This window comes from Zingiber officinale, chromosome 1B (assembly GCF_018446385.1).
Source record: "Zingiber officinale cultivar Zhangliang chromosome 1B, Zo_v1.1, whole genome shotgun sequence".
Taxonomy (NCBI): domain Eukaryota; kingdom Viridiplantae; phylum Streptophyta; class Magnoliopsida; order Zingiberales; family Zingiberaceae; genus Zingiber; species Zingiber officinale.
This window is the reverse complement of record NC_055986.1, coordinates 43795706-43816966: the sequence shown is the minus strand read 5'-3', so window position 1 is coordinate 43816966 and position 21261 is coordinate 43795706. Positions and strand designations below refer to the sequence as shown.

At 36.4% G+C, this 21261-nt stretch overlaps 1 protein-coding gene across 1 annotated transcript; it reads left to right on the top strand.

The window, feature by feature from the left end:
* The first annotated feature begins 3137 nt into the window (after positions 1 to 3137).
* LOC122055992 (pyruvate kinase isozyme A, chloroplastic-like) lies at positions 3138 to 20770 on the top strand. The gene is made up of 6 exons (XM_042617718.1): positions 3138 to 3828; positions 5104 to 5194; positions 5284 to 5477; positions 6456 to 6577; positions 7849 to 8327; positions 20217 to 20770. Exons 1-6 carry the CDS (start codon positions 3325 to 3327, stop codon positions 20516 to 20518), a joined length of 1692 nt encoding a protein of 563 aa, XP_042473652.1. The 5' UTR covers positions 3138 to 3324; the 3' UTR covers positions 20519 to 20770.
* Positions 20771 to 21261: the final 491 nt, after the last annotated feature.

Genomic DNA, 21261 nt, shown 5'->3' with positions numbered 1-21261 from the left:
TGTTTTCGATATAGTGTTCTTTTGTTTTTCTTTCCCTTGTGATTTGATTGTTCTTTTCGGTTAACCTAAAGTTATTTTAGGAAATTAAATATTAGCTTTCCATAAAAGGTTTTGTCTAGTCGGTGGTGGTTGCTCCCATATCCAAGAAGGCCATGTGCCTTGCCACGTCAGTACTGGGAACCAATTATGGAAATTAATATTTAATGGAATTAATAACTTAAGGTGATTTGGGTCGAACGTGTTAAGTTCCGCAGGAAACCCAAGTCAAAACCTAAAAGAACGAATAGATTAAGTTTTGGATCAAACGTGTTAAGTTCCGCAGGCGATCCAAAATTTAATTTAAAAGAACACATGGTAGCTAGGAAAAGGTTCAGACCTTTGTACAAAATTTTTGTACAGTGGAACCTCTAGGTTTTCCGAGTAGCAACCATCACTTCAAGTAGTGCAAACGCCTTCGTACTGTTCATAGAAGGCGCCTTCCATGGCTATGGAAGGTGCCTTCCGCGGGATAAGTTTTGGATGCAGTTACGGATAAGTGCTGGGTTGCTCGGGATCAAATTTATCAGGTTGAAGGCACCTTCAACAACTATGGAAGCCGCCTTCAACAGCTATGGAAGGCACCTTCCAATTACTATTGAAGGTAGTCTCGAGAAGGTTTTGACAAAACACTGATATACGAGCTACTGCGCATCCGTTTGAGCTTCCGACTGCTCCAGGCTTCTGCTATGACTCTGCTACAAAACTACTACACCCGACGACTGTTCTAAGGACTTTCGATCATGGTCGGTAGACCGACAACGACACACGAGCGCTCCCATTTTGATCCTTAAGTGTCGATAACGAATTTTGATTGTGTACTTAATTTCTATAAAAGGACAAGTGCAGTATGTTGCACTTATTCTAATCCTTGTACTCGATTCCCTCTTCTGGAGGTACCGTAAGAGATTTTTAGTGGATTACTCATCGGTAGATCCACGGGACCTGGTCTTGGAGTAGGAGTCGCTGAAGGCTCCGAACTAAGTAAACTGGTTATGTTTTCTTGTGATTTTTGTTTTCGATTTCTTATTTACTTTCCGTTGCGTTCGCATTCACGATTTTAAAAATGAGAAATAAATTTTGAAAATCACATGATTCACCCCCCTCATGTGCATATCGATCCAACATAAAGTTTTATATACACTCGCAACAGTCAGTTAACGGTAACCGACAACTCAAGATACCTCTATTGGAGGCGAGAGGGTGCCTCCAACATGGTTGAAGGTGCCTTCCACTAAAAAAAGGCATGAGGACGCCTCTAATCCTGTTGGAGTCGCCTTCCACCAAGCACCTCAAGCAGTTAACCCTTAAAATTAGTTAACTCTTCCTCGCTCTTCTTTGGGCGATTCTCCGTCGGTTCGAAGTTGAGCTCACCTGAACTCAATTTCGATCTTCTCCTCGAGCAAGCTTCCTTCCTCGCTTCTTGTCCCTCGAATATCGCCTACATCCTCTTGTCCGCAAGTGTATTCTTCTGCAGCACCTCGTCCTTCGAATGCACTGGACCTGTGAACTCTCTTCCAGTGTCATCATTCTCATTAGCTACGTCTTTCATTCGATTTTTTGTGCTCCTAAGTTCCTGCACACTTAAATACAAGAATCAAACATAATATGATCTAACTTAATCTGATTACATAAATTAATGACGGAAATTAAATTCTAGACATTTGCAATCGATATCTTTGAGATTGAAAAATGAAAATATCAGTCGCTAAGTGTATTTAGTGACAATTAGTGACACAATATGCTAATGTGGTATTTCTTGTAGTGAAAATAAATTTAGTAGCATCCAATAAAATAATATAAAATAAATTTAGTTGAGTAGTTTTCATGGGGTTTCATGGGCCCGCCATGGCCGGCCGAGAGAGATAAGACCTGTTTCAAAATGACGAAGCACAAAAGCTGCAAATTGTGGAAATTGAAGAAGAAATGGAAGGCGATCGATAATACTTTATTCATTGAAAAAGAGTTGTTTTAAAAAATATATATTAAAATAACATTTTATTCATAATTTGATTCTTCAAATATTATACTGCATTATTTTATATATACTACTTTATATAGAACATGTTGACGATGCAACCTCTCTATATATATATATATATATATATATATATAAAAGGCGATCGATAATACTTTATTCATTGAAAAAGAGTTGTTTTAAAAAATATATATTAAAATAACATTTTATTCATAATTTGATTCTTAAAATATTATACTGCATTATTTTATATATACTACTTTATATAGAACAGGTTGACGATGCAGCCTCTCTCTCTATATATATATATAATTTTAAAATAATGAAAAACAGAATTATATTTGACATTTCAATGAACTTAAATCTAATTTCTTAATACCTAAATCATATAGCATATTCTTAAAATACCCCCTCCAATTTTTTATACCATCAATCACTTTTATATGAAATTCATTGATAGATTTAGAAAATCCCAAATTACTTCAAACGAAAATGAATATAATTTTAGAAACCTCATTAATATATTTATACATACGGATTTAAATTTAATAGTTTCTTTCACAATATAATCATGAGAATTCTTTATATTTTTACTTTATCTATTCAAAAATGCATTATTATGAATTTACACTATTAAATTTAGATATGAGAATATAAATATATTAAAGAGACTTCTATGAGTATATTAATTTTAGTTTGAAATGATTTAGAATTTTATTTTTCGAATTAAAAGAGTTTTAGAAATTTATTAATGATGTTGATTAATGAATATCATTATATGTTTAAAATTCTCATATTCTATCAATTAGTTTCGAATGAAATGACATGAACAATAAGAAGGAACATTTGAGAAATATACTACTTGATTTGAATATTTTAAAAATTAGATACGTAAAATGAAACTTCATAAACCTACCTAAACGGTTTAGTAAAATGCCTTATTATATTTGTAGTTACTAAATCTATGAATGCATAAATGTCATTATAAAATTTGTGGTAAAATATATTATATATTTGTAATTTATGGTAAAAATATAATAAGTAATTAATAGTCAACGTTGAAATGCAAAGGCACTCAGCGTTTGATGTTTCTTTTTGTCAGCAACCAGTAGCCACCTCTACGGTCAGCCGTCAGCCTCTATAGACCAGACCGTCCGATCGTATATGGCGACGATACCGTCGGTCAGGTCGGACGGGGAAGCTTTTTCGGGACCCACTTGGCGGACCACTTTCGTTCCCTCTGACTCTTAGAAATCAACCATCCTCTTCTCTGCTCTTCGATCGATCGATCGATCGAGCAAGCAATCGCAATGGCGGCACAAGCCCTCCACTTCCTCTCGCCTTCCGTCCCCTCTCCTTCTCTCCCCGCTCTATCTTCCGGCAAGCCTTCGCTGCTCCCTTACGCCTCTGTCTTTCGCTCCCGCCCTCGCTCCTTCTCCCTCCGCGCCTCCTCTTCCCTCCGCGATCTAGGCCTCACCCCCTCCGACGGAGGTGCCGCATCCATCGACGTAGACGCCGTAACCGAGGCGGAGCTTCGGGAGAACGGATTCCGGAGCACGAGGCGGACCAAGCTGGTCTGCACCATCGGCCCCGCCACCTGCTCCGCCGAGCAGATCGAGGCGCTCGCTGTCGGAGGAATGAACGTCGCCAGGGTGAACATGTGCCACGGCACCCGCGAGTGGCACCGCCAGGTGATCCGACAGGTCCGCCGCCTCAATGAGGAGAAGGGGTTCGCCGTGGCTGTGATGGTGGACACCGAGGGGAGTGAGATCCACATGGGGGATCTCGATGGTGACGCCTCTGTCAAGGCCGAGGTTAGTTTCCTGCACCTGCTTCATACGATTACTTTCGCCTTTATTTCATTCCGGCATTTATATAATGCAAGGTATGAGCATCATTAAGCTCTGCAAAAGTATTCCGCATTCGGGGAGTTCAAATTCATATGCTTATCATTCTTCGTTGTTATTGTGTTCATATCCTTTGCTCAGGAGAAGTGCACTCCTTTATTAGTCAACGATAGGTCAACATAGCACAGATAATTTTAAATATGCTTGCAAATTTAAACAAAATTGATCGGCAATGTGATGAGTTGGAGATGAACTAATATAGCTTCGTTAAAAATCAAAAGCATGTCCACTGCAATCTTATTATTTGAACCTCCTAGTGGTTGTGCAACTTTTCTTCATCTACTTCAAATGCATTAATGATATTGTGACTGCCTGTGTTATTTGAAAATTTTATCTTTGGGGAATAGGTGCAAACTAGATGGAGGAGGGGTCTTATTTGGAGAATATTATTGCTAAAATTGCCCTTGGTAAACAATTAAGGGAAAATGGTCGATGTGTCATTTTGTCCTTAATGTTTTATATGAACATGGTTCACAATTCACAAGATCTGCATCAAGGATATCTGTTTATCTGAACTAGTGCTTCTCTAAAAAAAAATTCTTAAAATTCCAGACATCATATAAGCTTACTAGTAGCTGGATTTGCAATGAATTTCTTCTTCCTAGTATCATGTGGGTCAGCTGAACCTGAAATAAGACATCATCTGAATTGTGTGTTTCATGTATCACTAAGTTTTGTAACATGTAGATTAGTAGGTGGAAATAATGGATGGTCTTAACCATGCAATACAGTTTGTTGGATCTCAGTCATCACTTTGCATGACATGAGGCGTGACATTCCTATGCATCGTGATTCCATGAAAGAACCTGTCAAACTGATATATTAATCCAGAATCACGCAGAGGAAATTCAAGCCTTATTGCGAGTCTACATTAGTTATATCATCTTAACACTTGTTTTGAACCAAACTTAAGTTCTTCACAATTCGTGGGTCTCTCATGAATCATATGCAACGAGTACACAAACAAAATCAGTTTCAAACTGTAAGCCAGTTTATCATTGTCATAATCCACAAAATAACTATGAATAAAAGTTTTGTAGTGATATGAATACAATCAAGATGATATTCTAATCCAATCTTGTCCATGTGGAGAAACCATAGGGACTAAATTATATTTGATTTGAAATTGGTGAACTTGGAGTGATGTGACACCTGACCTTGTTAACATTCTGTCTTACACAGGATGGAGAGATTTGGACATTTAGTGTAAGAGCTTTTGATGCAGCGCTTCCAGAACGGACCATTGCTGTGAATTATGATGGCTTTGCTGAAGGTCAAAGATTCAGATTTTTTTGTTCCCTTTTTGATAAGTGAAGGACATTATACCATATGGTGTCTCATGTCTTGTTGCAACTAATGCAGATGTTAGTGTTGGCGATGAACTTCTTGTGGACGGAGGAATGGTTAGGTTTGAGGTGATTGAAAAGATAGGTCCAGATGTAAAATGCCAGTGCAATGATCCTGGGCTGTTGTTGCCACGTGCTAATCTTACTTTCCGGAGGAATGGAAGACTAGTCCAAGAACGTAATGCAATGCTTCCTACAATTTCTTCTAAGGTTTGTGCTTCCCATTGAAAATGTGCACTCAATGTGGTTACTTGTGGAAATTTCTGAACTCCAATTACGAGTATATGTTATTCTAAGAAAGGATTCTTAGATTGCAAAGTAAATTTTAGGTTGTGTTTATTTAAACATCGGTACTATTTGTTCCGTGGCTCTCATTTTGACATTCATTTGAATCTAACAATTTTCTTGAGTAATTGATCTATTGATTAGATGAACAAAAAACAAAAATATCAGTTATCAAGAGCCATACCTGAAAGTCACCATCAACCTTATTGAAGGGTTAGTGTGGTTACTTTTGGAAAATTCTAAACTCCAATTACAAGTATATGAATTGTGCTCTTACAAATTGAGAAAGGATTCATAGCTTGTAAATTAAATTTTAGATTGTTTTTCTTTAAACATCACTAGTTCTATTTATTCTCAAGCTCTCATTTTGATGTTCATTTTGAATCTAACAATTTTCTTATGTAATTGATTTATTGATTGGATGAGCAAAAATATAAATATCAGTTCAAAAGCCATGTCGAAAAGTCACCATCAACCTTATTGGAGGATGTTATATTTTTCGACACTATAGAAGAACATAAAAAGTTGCCTTTTGTGACATCATTGGATCATCTAAGTTTGGTGTACTTTTTCATAAAACCTCATGCATTTTAATCTGTTGCAATTGCATGGTTTAATCTCACTCCAATAATTGAGTCAGATTTTAAATCATATTTCTAAATGATGAATATCATGGAATTGGTCAGTGATGAAATATTCTGGCTCATTTTTTCCTTGTAAGTGGGACAAGGAAAACAAAACCATATTCAGGGTTTAGCTGTTTGTTCGTAATCAGCCCTTGTAAGTGCAAAAACTGATACGAAGATAGGTGATATACAAGTAAGAAATATTAGCTACCTAATTATGTCTGTCAAAATTCATCACTAATCTTCATCCTTGTTTTGATGACCTGAATATGTGCAGGATTGGCTTGATATTGACTCTGCAATATCTGAGGGTGTGGACTTCATTGCAGTTTCCTTTGTCAAGTCTGCAGATGTCATAAATCATCTTAAGAGCTATATAGCTGCAAGAAGCCCTGACAAGTAAATAGCATTTTTTGTCCTTTTTCCATTATATATATATATATATATATATATATATATATTTTAATTTTTTCCCAATATGTATTGCTTTTTGCTTCTTCTATAGATCATGCACACTACTAGCAAAGTTTTTTTTAGACTATATAGATCATCAAAAAAGTTTATTCTCTAAGGTTTTCGCCTTTGGTCTAAGACTTGGACCTTATAGCTTGTAGATTAGCAAATGTGACTGAGAGTATTTATGAATGTTTATTTGTGCATATCTGGATTTATATTCCTTTGATTAAAATCTGCTCATGTCAATTCAACCCCTCAATTACAAAAGCAATTTATTTGTTTTTGTGTTTGCATTAAAACTTTCTGTAATATAAAATTCACTTATAGTTCTTACACATTATCATTATAATTAAACCATATTTGTTTCAACTGTTTGGGTCAGCTCATTTATAGTTCCTGTACACATTCATAAATTGCATGATGTTTTTTTTTTAAATGTTCCTTTGAAAATTTTGTTGGTTCCGCATAAGCTACAATGGTTGATGGCATTTGATGATCATTATTTTCAACATTGGTGAAACAATACAGATTAGAGGGTTTACTCCAAGATAATGTTTTTCCAGACTTACATGAACGATTCCTTAGTTTGTTAATGTTGACTAAGGATTACTTTTGATGATTCTGGTACTAAAAATAATGGGATAAGTTGGAAGAGAGAAAGTTTAATGCAATATCAAATATGGGTTTGTATTCATTTTTTGGAGAAAATAAGAGAGCATAAATGCCAAATCATATAGATCTGCTGAGGAGATTTAAGAAAGTGTCAATGCATGGATTGTCTAATTGTCGAATAATATTAAAAAATCTTGATGGAGTAGTTAAAGCTTTTTCACATTGAAGGTGAATGAAAACTTGAATTATTGGCTTTCTAATGCAGTATGGTTTCCTATTGGACAAGTTTTCCTCTCTTGAGTAATATTATGCATCTTAACTGGTATTTGTTTTTTCAAACTTATATGAGAATCATACAAATGACACATGTTCATATCGGATAGATACTTAATTACTGCATATTCATGAGTCTCTAATTTCCTTTGCCTCTGTACCATAGAGGATGAGTACAGGTGAGGAAGAAAATTCTACTAGAAAGATAAATCTTGAAGCAAAACCAACTAACCAAATATGTTTTGGGAAAGAATCATCTGGGCCTAATTGATATGACTTTTCAAAGCAATAATACATTCTTATATGATAGCTTATACTACTTATTTCAGTGAAATTGCTGTGATCGCAAAGATTGAGAGTTTTGATTCCTTGAAAAAGCTAGAAGAGATCATCCATGCATCAGATGGAACAATGATAGCCAGAGGAGACATGGGTTCTCAAATTCCTCTTGAAGAAGTCCCTTCAGCTCAACAAAAAATTGTTAAATTGTGCAGACAGCTTAACAAACCTGTAATTGTGGCTTCTCAGCTTCTGGAATCTATGATTGAGTATCCAACGCCAACTAGAGCGGAAGTTGCTGATGTCACAGAGGCTGTTAAACAGAGGGCAGATGCTCTGATGCTCTCAGGTGAGTCAGCTATGGGCCAATATCCGGAGAAAGCGTTGACTGTGCTTAGAAATGTAAGCCTACGAATTGAAAAATGGTGGAGAGAAGAGAAGATTCATGAGGAAATCGATCTTCCAGATATTTCATCTTCTTTCTGTGATAAAGTTTCAGAGGAAATATGTAACTCGGCTGCTACAATTGGTAAAGTATCTTCACATTCAATTTGCCTATTTCTATTCATCTAGACTTTCAAGGCTCATCTCAATTTTATTCCTTGGATATTTATTCATGCATCTACTGGAGTATGATAAACTAGGTATTAAATTGATTATATATATGTTTACTCCATCTAATTCAGTATCACATTTAACTATTTAAGATATAACTGTAAATGGCAGAAATAAATGCTTCTTAAGCAAAGTCAATTTTCTCAATATTTGTCTTGATTCCTATTTGTGCTAAAGAGTATTTTTCTTGGTGTTTCTTGAAACCAACCTCAAAATAGATCCCATTTGGTAGAACAAGAATAAAGGTACATCGATTTTTAGTGCTTTTGATACGATCTCCATGCCACGTCATCAGCCCATGGTGCCACATAAGAAGAACATCATTTATACATATTCTTGAAGAACCAAGAAAACATAACACTTGTACCGCAATGCATAAAATAAGGAAGTTGGTTGTAACTTCCATTGATAACTACCACCTATTTATATCTATATATAGGTACTTAGGACTAAGGAGGTTATCTCTAAGAAATTGCTATTAGTTTCCGTATTAGGAGGATTGTCCACTCCATAAGAACAAATGTATTGTAAGAATTCTAAGTGATATCAATGAGATATATATTTGTTTTCCTTAAAATAAGTTGTATTTAACATTTTGGTATCAAAGCCATCAAAATCCTTACCCACATCTGCTGCCATAATGGTGAATACTCGATCAACTTCGATTCCCGACAATCCTATACATTCTTCTCCTCCGCCAATACTGGAGGTCATCATACAACAACTTTCGGCTATCAATTCCAAAATAGTTTGGATGCGTTAGCCACTGATGTGGCTGTTCTCAAATCACAAGCCCACAATCCTACGATGGGTGGCATGATCCACAAGAATGATAATCAACAACATTCAATCCATATTGACGAATATGATAATTCCTGGGAGCGTAATTTTTCATGTAAACATCACACCAGAATGGATTTCCCAAACTTTAAGGGAGGTGATCCTAGAGGTTGGATTCTCAAAGCAGAAAAATATTTTCGTTATTACCAAACACTTGAGAACTTGAAAGTAGATGTGGCTGCTATGTACTTAGAGGATGATGCATTAGATCTATTTGCCTGGATCAATAGTGAGCGATCGTTGGTAGATTGGGAAGATTTAGTTCAAGCCTTACAAGAGAATTATGGTCCGGCCGAATTTCAGAATCCTGATGAACATATTTGTAATATTTTACAAACTCACAGTGTTCAAGAATATCGCCAGGAATTTGTTAAAAGGGCTACTCGTGTACAACATTGGCCATAACATTGCCTCTTAGGTGTTTTCTTGAATGAATTACATGAGGAAATAAAAATTGATATTCAAATCCACAAACCTCGGAGTGTTTATAAAGCAATGAATCTAGCCTTGAAATATGAAACATAGTCAAAGACGAATAAAAATTTCAAGGGTGTTACTATGGCTGTGTAAGGTCGAAACAACACTAATTACATTCCCCTCCAGAATACCAACTTCAACATTAATCGATATTTCTCATCGACACATTTTTCCAACACCACTGCACCAACGAAATTCTAGGATGCAGAAAAACAAGCACGACGAGACAAGGGCCTTTATTTTTGTTGTAATGAAAAATTCAATCCTAGATATCGTTGCAAACCAATATCATATTCATTATTAGAAATGGTTATAGGAAACATAAGAAATTGAAATAAAGGGAAGAGAGGATGATATGGTAGAAATCTCTTTTCATGCTATTCTTGGTAGTTCTTCCGACATTACAATGAAAGTACAAGGAACTCTCTATGGTTGTCCAGTGTTGATCCTCATTGACAGCGGTTCCACGCACAATTTCATGTCTAACAAGTTAGTCGACGACCTTTGATTGTTGGTACAATCAACGCCTACATTTGGTGTGCGAGTGGTAATAGCGAAATCATACGTTGCAGCAAAATTTGTATGGCAGTTGTGTTGGATCGTGAAAGCCGAGAGAAGGGGGGTTGAATCTCGTTCGTTAAAAATCTTTTCTTTATCGTTAATGTAAAATTGAATCAAAGTAAGAATTGCAGTGGAAATAAAAAAAAAAAGGGTAAAACTAAAGACTCGGTTATTTTTATTTGGTTCGGAACCCAGCCAACTTCTACTCCAATGCCCGTGATCTTTGACCACTTTTGTTGGACAATACTAATATTAGTTCTTCCGAAGAGGCAAGATCGTACAAATATGATATGATGATAGTAACAGTCCTACTATCTTCAAAGAATAAGTGCAAGACAATATTAAAATTACCAACAAGAATTAAATAGAGATGTAGCAAAGTTGTTAGAGAACTTCTCGAAGTAGAGTTGTCGAAGCTTGTGTATGGCTCGGTGCTCGAGGGCTTCTTTTATAGGCAGAGTTCAGTCAACCAAAAAATCGTTCAGTCGACTGATCCTTCTATCGGTATACTGAACCCTGTGCCTTCCTTCTCTCGTTGATTCGAATCGGTTGATCCCATGATTTTCGCTGTTCGGTCGATTGATCAAGCCTATTGGTAGATCGAACTCTTGAATTACCATTCCAGCGAAGATTCGATCTGATCGTCTGTAACTTCCATTTTTGGTTCGGTCGACTGATCCCCATTATCGGTCGACCAATCCGCCTATTTACCAAGTCACGAGTTCTGCCATTTCTGCTTTATCAATCGACCAATCCTACGATTCGATCGACAGAACCTTGGTCAACCCGGAACTCAGTTTTATCTGCAAAACAGAGTTAACACAAATACAATAATAATAGTGCTCCTGCAAAACAGAGTTAGACAGATATATTAATGTATGAACAAGACAGTAAGGACTGTTCTAATCTCAACTTTAGAAATCTCCGTTGGTTTCTTCTTGGATAAGTGCCTAAGGTTTGCCCCTTCTAGGACACGATCTCACCACACTATCTCCATTAGCTTACCTCAATTCACCTGCCAAACATCGGGTCTTCCAGACCTGTTTGGACTTTCTTTGTTTAATGTTTGATCACTTGATCCACTAAGACTTTTTCTACAATACTAAATTAGCATAACGTCGAGAATAGTAAGGCAAAATAGTGTTGGTAAAACTATACTTAGGTTTACCAAAATTCGTTAGTCCGGTCGAGTGCACCACCTAGCTTTACTTACTAGGACTTTCACTTTGCTTAGAGTTTACTCCTTAAGAATTCTCATTACCTAGGGTTACCTCCCCTTAGGTACCTTGGGTTATCGTCCCCTAGGGTTTTCTTGACCTAGGGTTACCTCTCCCTAGGTACCTAGGGTTATCTCCCCCTAGGATTTTCCTCTTGCCAAGCATCAGGTCATCTTGACCTACTTGGACTTGCTAGTCACTCGGTAGACTACTCACCACTTGCTAGTCATCTGGTTAACCTTGACCTGACTAAACTTCTCAATTGACTATGTCAACCTTAACCAAGCTCCATTAAACATATTGTCAAACAAATATCAAAATCAAGGTTCTAAAATTCGCTAGGCGCTAGTCGGGCGGCGGACCAGCGCCTAGGCCGCCTAGGCGGGGACTAGGCGGCGCTAGGCGGATTCCTCGGTATTCCTTGTTTCATGTGGACTGTGGATAATGTCATATACAAATCTAAATGTTGTCTTAAACAATTTCATAGCAATGGAGATCTAACTATGTATGCTGAAATAAATACATACTTTCCAATACCAAAAAATGAAAAACTATAAAAGAAAATTAATAGTTTTGTGCAAAGGAAATATACTAGACTTAGTAAATATGAGTTAAAAAAAACAGTTAAACAATAGAACATGCAGTAAGTTATCATAATCATATAGCAAACAGTAGAACATTGGAAAATAGTAGCAATAGTTCAATTCAAGATTACAATGCATTGTGAATCAGTAACCAGTAACCACTAAGCAAAATATAATTGTTAAATAACGTAAATCATGTCTTAACAAAATGAGTTCAAAATTACACAACTAATAATATCTCATAAACTCGTATTTATTCTGCTTCCTCTTCTCCATAATTTTTAATAACTTGTTCTTCATCGGACACAAACTCAATATCATTATTGTGATCCTCGTCTTCTTCTTCAGATTCAAAATCATCTTCATGAAGTTCTCTCACTCTAGAGCTTCTTCGGGGTTGTAGATTTTCATCCGCTCCACTTGCTTCATCAACCATTTGCCAAGTGAGCCCAGAACCTAGTTCAACTTCATCATCTTCCCCCCGTCCACAATCCAACCTTGTGCATTTGAAGTATCTTTTGCAAGAAGGACATCAACATTTCTTTCTTTTTCTCTTTTTTGTTTGTTCAACAATCTAACATTAAATTGGACAAATACTAGATTGTTCAACCTGTTGGCATCCAATCTATTTCTTTTCTTTGTATGAATCTAAAAAAAAAACAGAGAAAGTAAATATTATAGTTAGTACCTGAATATAGAGTAGACATTAAAAATTATAACTAATTTAATTAAAGAGTAGACTGAAAGTTTAAAACTTACTCCTTCAAATGTACTCCAATTTCTTTCACACCCAGATGAACTTGTAGTTAATGAAAGTATCCTCAATGCCACCCTTAGCAAGTTAGGTGTGTGAGCACCGTATGTACTCCACTATGCACATGGATCAAATGTATCATCATTTTTTTCACATGCTTTTGCTGCCAATGTTTTTCCAAACAACCCAGTCTTATTTCTATATTTTGGAAATTCCTTGTTAATAATTGTATCTTGTAGATCTAACTCATTGGCATGCAAAGTTTCCATGCATTCAAAAATCCCCATTGCGACCTCCTCATAAAGAGCAATAGAACTATCTTTGTAGTAAAAATAAGGATTCAACAAAAATGCAGTGGTATGCAATGATGTATCAAGTCTATCCTTCATTTTTGACTCAATAATGACTATGATAGGCTGATAATTTGATTCCACGTTATTCAGAGCCACCTTGATATCTTCTTTAGCTTGAAGAAGCTCCCCATATAGAAACCCCATCGATGACTTTCTATCTCCATCTACCAATCGAAGAACTCTTACCAAAGGAGCAAATATTTTCAAACAAAGTGTCACACCATTCCAAAAACTCATGCTCATCACTGTAGAGTAAGCCAATTTTCCTTTGTTTGTTTTTGACCATTTACATTTCTCCCACATATCACTTGTAAACATGGCTCTTAAACTAGCTTTTTTTTCAATCAAACTTTGCAATGTGAGGAAATTTGATGCAAACCTGGTAACTCCTGGTCGGACTATGTCTCTCTTCTTCGTGAAACTTCTCATCAATGATAAAGTCTTATGGTGAGCATAGATGAAAATGGTAAAAGCCTTGGATTGCTTAATCACCTTTTTATATCGTGGAAGTTTGCCAATACTTTCAAGCATGAGATTAATAGTGTGAGTTGCACATGAACTCCAAAAGATCCCGGGTCATTTTTCTCTCATCAATTTAGCTGCAGCCATATTGTTGGTGGCATTGTCTGTTACAATCTGAACAATATTCTGAGCTCCTATTTGTTCAACACACTTGTCAACATACTCAAAAATAAGTTCAGCTGTATGCGCCTCCTCTGAAGACTCCTTAGACTCTAAAAATGTAGTACCCTCCTTGCAATTAACACACAAATTTAAGATGCTTCTTCTTTTTCTATCACTCCATGCATCTGTCATGATCGAGCATCCATTCTTTGCCCATTCTTCTTCATGTTTCTTCAGCAATTGTTTTGTTCTTTCAACTTCGGCTTTCAATAGTGGCTCCCTAAGTTGATATTGAGTTGGAGGCTTGAATCCTGGTCCAAATTGACCCACTGCCTCCATTAGTTGCTTGAAGCTATCATTATCAACAGCATTGAATGAGATTCCATTTTCATAAACCCATCTCCTAACATATTGTTGAACTTGTTGAGTTCTCTCTTTGAAAAGAGCTTCATTTATATTTTTTTGACGAAGCACTTTACTTCCACTGGAGCCTGCATTTTCTGGATTAATTGTCGATGCATATCTATCCATGGGGCCAAGTGGAAGAGGTTTTTTAACTCCATCCATCCCTTCAATTTCAAGACCTTCTTCTTCATCTACGGAAATAGCCATCTCTGCTCTACAACTCTGTTCTTCCATTATTTTGTTCTTCTTTCTGTTCCTCCCTTCTAAAATAGCCTGTTTGCACTTATTTTTGTCTTCTTGAGATGCTTTTCGACAACCAGATACATTTCCAGGTATATTTCCAATGTGCTCCTTTATCCTATACACTCCCCCTGACATTGCTTTTCCACATAACTTACATTTAATTTTGTCAAGGTTCTTAGGATCAATCAATATCCCAAACTCCCATCCGATGTCATTTGACTTTCTTCTAAGAATCCCGGATTCGGGTTGAGTGACAGATGCTGTCGAAGATGGATTACTTGCCATTGATAACAGATATAATCTGAAAAAATTATATATATTAATAACTAACAAGACATAACATGATAATAAAATTTAAATATTTAATTATACTATACAGATACAGGCATACAATACAAAATATTTTAATAACATTAAGTCATTAACTAGTCTGAGAATATTTTTTTATATATCTTAATCTAATTAATAAAATTTATTAGATATGTGTTTAAATAAATTAAATTTTAAATATATTTTTTTATATTTTTAAATCTGTTTTATACTGTTATATATAATTATAAATTAATAATATTTATTATTTATTGGAATTTTTAAAATTTTAATTTAATTTTCATATTTTTAAAACTGATTTATATAAATTAATAATATTTATTAGAATTTAATATAATTTTAATATTTATAAATTCGATTAATATAAATTAATAATATATAAAATTTATAAATATGATTTATATAAATTAATAATATGTATTATATTTTTTAAAAATTTAAATATTTTTTATTTTTTAAATCTGAATATCTGATAAATGATAATATTTATTATAATTTTTAAATCTGTTAATATATAAATTAATATTTAATATTATTTATTAAAAAAATTAAATATATTATTTATATATTAAAATCTGATTAGTGATTATATAAATAATAAATTATAAAATTAATAATGGAATTTTATATATTTAAATTTGTTTTATATAAATTAATAAAATTTATTAAAAAAATAAATTTTAAATATATTTAAATTTTAAAGGAATTGTTTGAATTTATTAAATTAAAAAAAAAACAAAAAACGCCGTCTCGTGACTCGCGCGACAGTAGGACGCCACCGACACCTCGCGGGAGGCCTCCGGCGCCGCCGGCAGCTCCGCCGGCCGTGTCCGGCGAAGCCCGCCGTTGCTTCCAGTGGCGCCGGAGGCGTCGCGGGAAGCTTCCAGCGCCGCCGGAAGCATCATGCGATGCTGTCGGACGCGTCCGGCGGCTGCGGACGCGTCCGGCGTCGCCGGAGATGTGCCGCGACGATGACTCAACACTGTTCTTTTGTTGATGTATCAAGTCTAAACGTAAAAACTTAAAAACATAAAAACTTACCGGAGCGACGAAGCCTTCGACGCAACGATGCAGCTACGCAGCAACGATGAGAAGACGAAGCGGCGCTGAGAGACGACGAAGGCGTAAACAGGAAATTTCGAACAAAATATCAAAACAGTGAAACCTAAATAACGTGTCGCGGAGGCCCGACGAGGCCCGCCTAGGGCCGCCGAGAGCCGCTTAGGCGGCTGGGCCGCCGAGGTCACCCGCCTGGGGGTTTTCCGGCACGGCTTGCTGCCGCACAGTGACTAGGCGGCGCCTAGGCGGCCGCCTAGCCCGCGTTTTAGAACACTGATCAAAATCCTGGAGGTCGATTGCACCAACAAGTTAAAGTGTAGTTATTAGGCTTGAGTATTCTCCAAGATTACTATCGTCCTCAGTTGGAGGCGCAAATCTCGTATTGGGAATAAAATGATTAGCATTTTTAAATACTGTACAAACAAATTGGAATGAGATGTTTTTGATTTTCTATATAGATGGCAAACAGTACAAACTTCAGGGGGTAACAACATCATCTTATTCAGAGGCTACACTCCAATATTTGGCTAAGGAGCAATCTGCAGAATCTGTCAAGCCATTGATTACAACAACCAAATCACAACTTGTTAACACTCCTGCCAAACCACTGGTTACCATATGTCCAATCGACTACTTATTAAGCCTATTTGAGGTTGTGTTTCATGAACCTAAGGCGCTTCCGCCCTTTAGACACCATTCACATTCTATCCCTTTAATACCATTGGCTACAACACCAAACATCAGACCATACCGCTAGCCTCATTCTAAAAAAGCGGAAATTGAAACACAGGCGGCCAAATTATTGAAATTAGGATTTATACGACCAAGTACTAGTCCGTTTGTCAGTCCCGTACTTTTAGTGCAGAAGAAAGATCATTCTTGGCGCATGTGTATGGATTATAGGCGCCTTAATCAAATTACTATCCCTCGTAAATATCCAATCCCCAATATAGATGAATTATTGGATGAATTACATGGTGCCATAATTTTTTCCAAGATCGACTTGCGCTCTCGCTATCATTAGATCCGAATGCACCCTGATATATTCAAAATTGCATTATGGACTCATTGGGGACACTATGAGTTTATTGTCATACCCTTTGGTCTTACGAATGTTCTGTTTACATTTCAAGCAGCAATGAATGAGCTATTTCGGTCTTATTTACATAAGTTTATCTTGGTTTTCTTTGACGACATCTTAGTGTATAGTGTTGATATTGAACAATACCAGCAACATCTGTCCATCGCTTTCCAGCTCTTGCGGGACCATACTTTTTATGCTAAAAGGTCCAAATGCCTATTTCATCAATCCCAACTATCTTTCTTAGGCCATACTATCTCATGCAAGGGTGTAGAGATGGATTCAGATAAACTATAGGTTATTATCCATCATTGGCCTCTACCAAATTCTGTGAAGGAGCTATGTGATTTTCTTGGTCTCACAGGTTATTATCGGCGATTCATCAATAACTATGGTCCGATTGCCAAACCTTTAATTGATCTCACGAAGAAGAATAACTTCAAATGGCATTAAGCAGCTACTGCAACATTTCAAACACTGAAACTAGCCCTTACATCTGCTCCAGTTCTTCATCTTCCTGATTTTAATGCAGCATTTACTATTGAATGTGATGCATCATCAGAAAGCATAGGATCATTCTTTCCCAACATGGACATCCTATTTCTTATTTCAACAAAGGTTTATCTTTTTCAAACAGACTCAAATCTACTTACGACCGTGAGTTATTGGCATTGGTATTGGCATTAGAAAAATGACAGCATTACTTGTTGGGTCGACATTTCTTTGTCACTTTTGATCATTGTAGTCTTAAGTTTTTGCTCGGCCAGTGTCTTACGACAAACGAACAACAACGATTTCTCTTGAAATTGTTGCCATTCGATTTCTCCATCATTTACAAAAAAAAGGGTAGAAAATACAGGAGCTGATGCTTTATCGCGCCTACCTCAACATGCTGATTTCTTGTCAATGGTCATTCCTTTCCCTTTGGATTTTCTGGAGCTGCAGCAGACATATTATAGGATCACTTTACTCTACTACAAAAACAAGCTTGTCATCCCTGAGCAGTCTTCACTACGGCAAAAATTGTTGGTTGAATCTCATGACACTTGCACCGCTGGTCATGGAGGCTATCTCAAAGTTTTTACTGGTCACGCATGAAGCATGATGTTAAAACCTGAATTCAAAATTGTTTAGTTTTTCAACGGTCTAAATATTAAGCTTTAGCTCCCGTTTGCTACAACCACTACCCATACTTGACCGAATTTGGGAGGATATTTCTTTAGACTTCATTACTAATTTGCCGAAGTCAGGAGGTTATGATACTATTCTGGTTGTAGTTGATAGATTGAACAAATACGCCCATTTTGTTTCACTATCTCGCCCCTTTACTACCAAATCTATTTAGCACCTATTCAGTAAGGAAATTGTTCGTCTCCATGGGCGACCGAGGTCTATTGTGTCTAATAGAGATGTGATATTCCTCGGTGCTTTTTGGCAAGAATTATTTAAGCTCAGTCACACTAAACTCTATATGAGTTCTGCTTACCATCCGCAAACTGACAAACAAACTGAAGTTGTGAACCGCTGCCTTGAAACTTATCTATGTTGTTTTGCCGGTGAACATCCTCATTCTTGGTCCAAGTTTTTATCTTTGGAAGAATATTCATATAATGTTAGATTCCATAGTTCATCTGGTCCTTCTCTTTGCATTGTTTACGATAGAGATCCTCTGCATCTGCAATCTTATATTCATGGTGAAACTAATATTGTTGATCTTGAAGACCAGTTAATTACACGGGATGCTATGCTACGCACATTGAAGGACAATCTTGTCAAAGCTCAGTCTCGTATGAGGTCACACACAAATTCCAAATGACGTGATCTCCAATTTCAAGTTGGTGATGTTGTTTTTGTTTTTACATCTCCAACCTTATAGATAACATTCCTTAGCCAAGAGCAGGTATGAAAAGTTGTCCCCCGATTCTTTGGGCCATATACTATCTCAAAAAAAGTTGGACCAGTCCCATATAAGCTTGCTCTTCCACATTCCTCCAAAGTGCATCTAGTTTTTCATGTTTCTCTCCTACGTCGTGCTTATGGACAACATAACACTTTGCACACACCGTCACTTCCTGTCAATTCTAAATGGGAGATGTTACTAACACTGCCACTGTAATGAATCATCGTTGGATCAATGAAGGCGGGCGCCCCTCTTTGGACCTCGTAATCCAATGGCTCGATAGACCTCTTGCAGAAGCTAGTTGGGAGAATTATGATTTGCTCGTTGCACAATTTCCCTCATTCCGCCTTGAGGACTAGGCTTCTTTCAAAGGAGGGGGTATTGATACGATCTCCATTCCACATCATCAGCCCATGCTGCCACATAAGAAGAACATCATTTATACATAGAACCAAGAAACTTGTATTGCTATGCATAAAATAAGGAAGTTGGTTGTAACTTCCATTGATAACTACCACCTATTTATATCTATATATATATATAGTATTTATGGCTAATAAGGAGGTTATCTCTAAGAAATTGCTATTTGTTTCCGTATTAGGAGGATTGCCCACTCCATAAGGACAAATGTATTGTAAGAATTCTACATGATATTGAGATATATATTTGTTTTCCTTAAAATAAATTGTATCTAACAATTTTGCACTGTATAAGCAATTTTTTGGGTAAAATTCCAAATACAACATTTTGGGATTATTAGTGTGCCCTCGTTGTTGACGCAACTAATAGACAAAAGCTGGCATTAGAACTAATTTTATGCTAACACCTGCTTATTCTTAGCTTCTAGGAACTGCCATGGTCTCTCTTGCTATGACAATGATGTGACTTGGTGCTATCTAGTTCCTTTATGTGGTTTAGACAACCTGATTGACATCTGACTTTCTGGCCCAGCAAAGGATTGAATAAGGAGATAGGTTTCTGATGATCTAACTAACATCCTAGGTGAATATCACAATTAATTAAAAAAGATTAGAAGGAAGAACTTGGATATATACTAAAAGCTACTAGGGTTTGACAAAGGGTACTTGGGAGGGAAAATAAAACGTTTTACGTTGGAAAATAGAAAATATGGATATGCTGGCCTTTTCTAAGATTTTTATTTATTTATTTATTTCAGAAGAATACACGAAAATCTTATACTACAAGCATTATAAATCCTCATAGGCAACAGCCTATGCAGTGTTCAAAATTCAAATGGATGTCCTCTTATTGCAGATGAACTTGTATTGTTAAATGAATATCCTCTTTTAGTGGAGTTTTGTGCCTAAGATTGTTCTTCAGCATATTTGTTGATCTCGTTGATTGTGATTTGCAGCAAACAACTTGGGTGTCGATGCACTCTTCGTCTTTACGAGGACTGGCGAGATGGCCTCACTTCTTTCACGTTGTCGCCCTGATTGTCCAGTGTTTGCATTTACTCCTTCAGCATCAGTTAGAAGACGGTTGAATCTTCAGTGGGGTCTGATACCATTTCGTCTTAGTTTCTCAGACGACATGGAGAACAATCTGAACCGTACTTTTTCTTTGCTCAAGGCTAGAAGAATGGTCCAGCCTGGTGACTTGATCATTGCACTGTCTGATACATTGCAGACTATTCAAGTGATCGATGTGCCATAGGAAGAAACATTGATTTTCCCCACTAATTTATGAGAAACAGGCAGATATGATAAGATTAGAAGATGGTGCAGGATTCTCTAGTTATTACTTTGAGTTTTATTTTTTCTTTTTTGATCTTGCGTTGACTGATTTACTAATTTACCATAATGATTATGCTTTACTTCAGGGACTGTTGAATAAAAACACCAACACATTGTTTCTGTTTTCCTGTGATTTCAAGGCATTGGATTCTCCTGTATCCATTATAGTCAATCTGTCGACTTTTCATTTTGTTTCTCCTTTTCCCCTCAATTTTAGGCTTGTGGTGTTGAATGAATTCTGATCAAACAAAATAGCATTTATGTACACTACATTCATACAGGGACTATTAAAAAAGCAACTTCTTGTTTTCTGAAGCCATTTCTTGTCAGGCAACAATCAAAAGGCCTCTCAAATTTATCCTTGGTTAATTCTTTATCATCAAAGTGTCTCTGTTCTAAAATTATCCTTGTCAACAGAGCATTTGTGCTGTCATTCCTCCCTCAGTCTTCGGCATACAGTTCACACTCATCTGTTTCAAAGTTTCAACATTAGCTGAAGGGCAGCACCATCACTTGATCTATGAGGTTGATCGCATTGTCGGTGGTGATTTGTATAACGGGACGTGCCCATTCCTTGTCGCTCCAAAGTTGTGTGCTACGCCCTCCTCTTTGGGGATTTCCTATGTGATCTAACTTCTTACTTTCCAATGTTTGTATTTCATG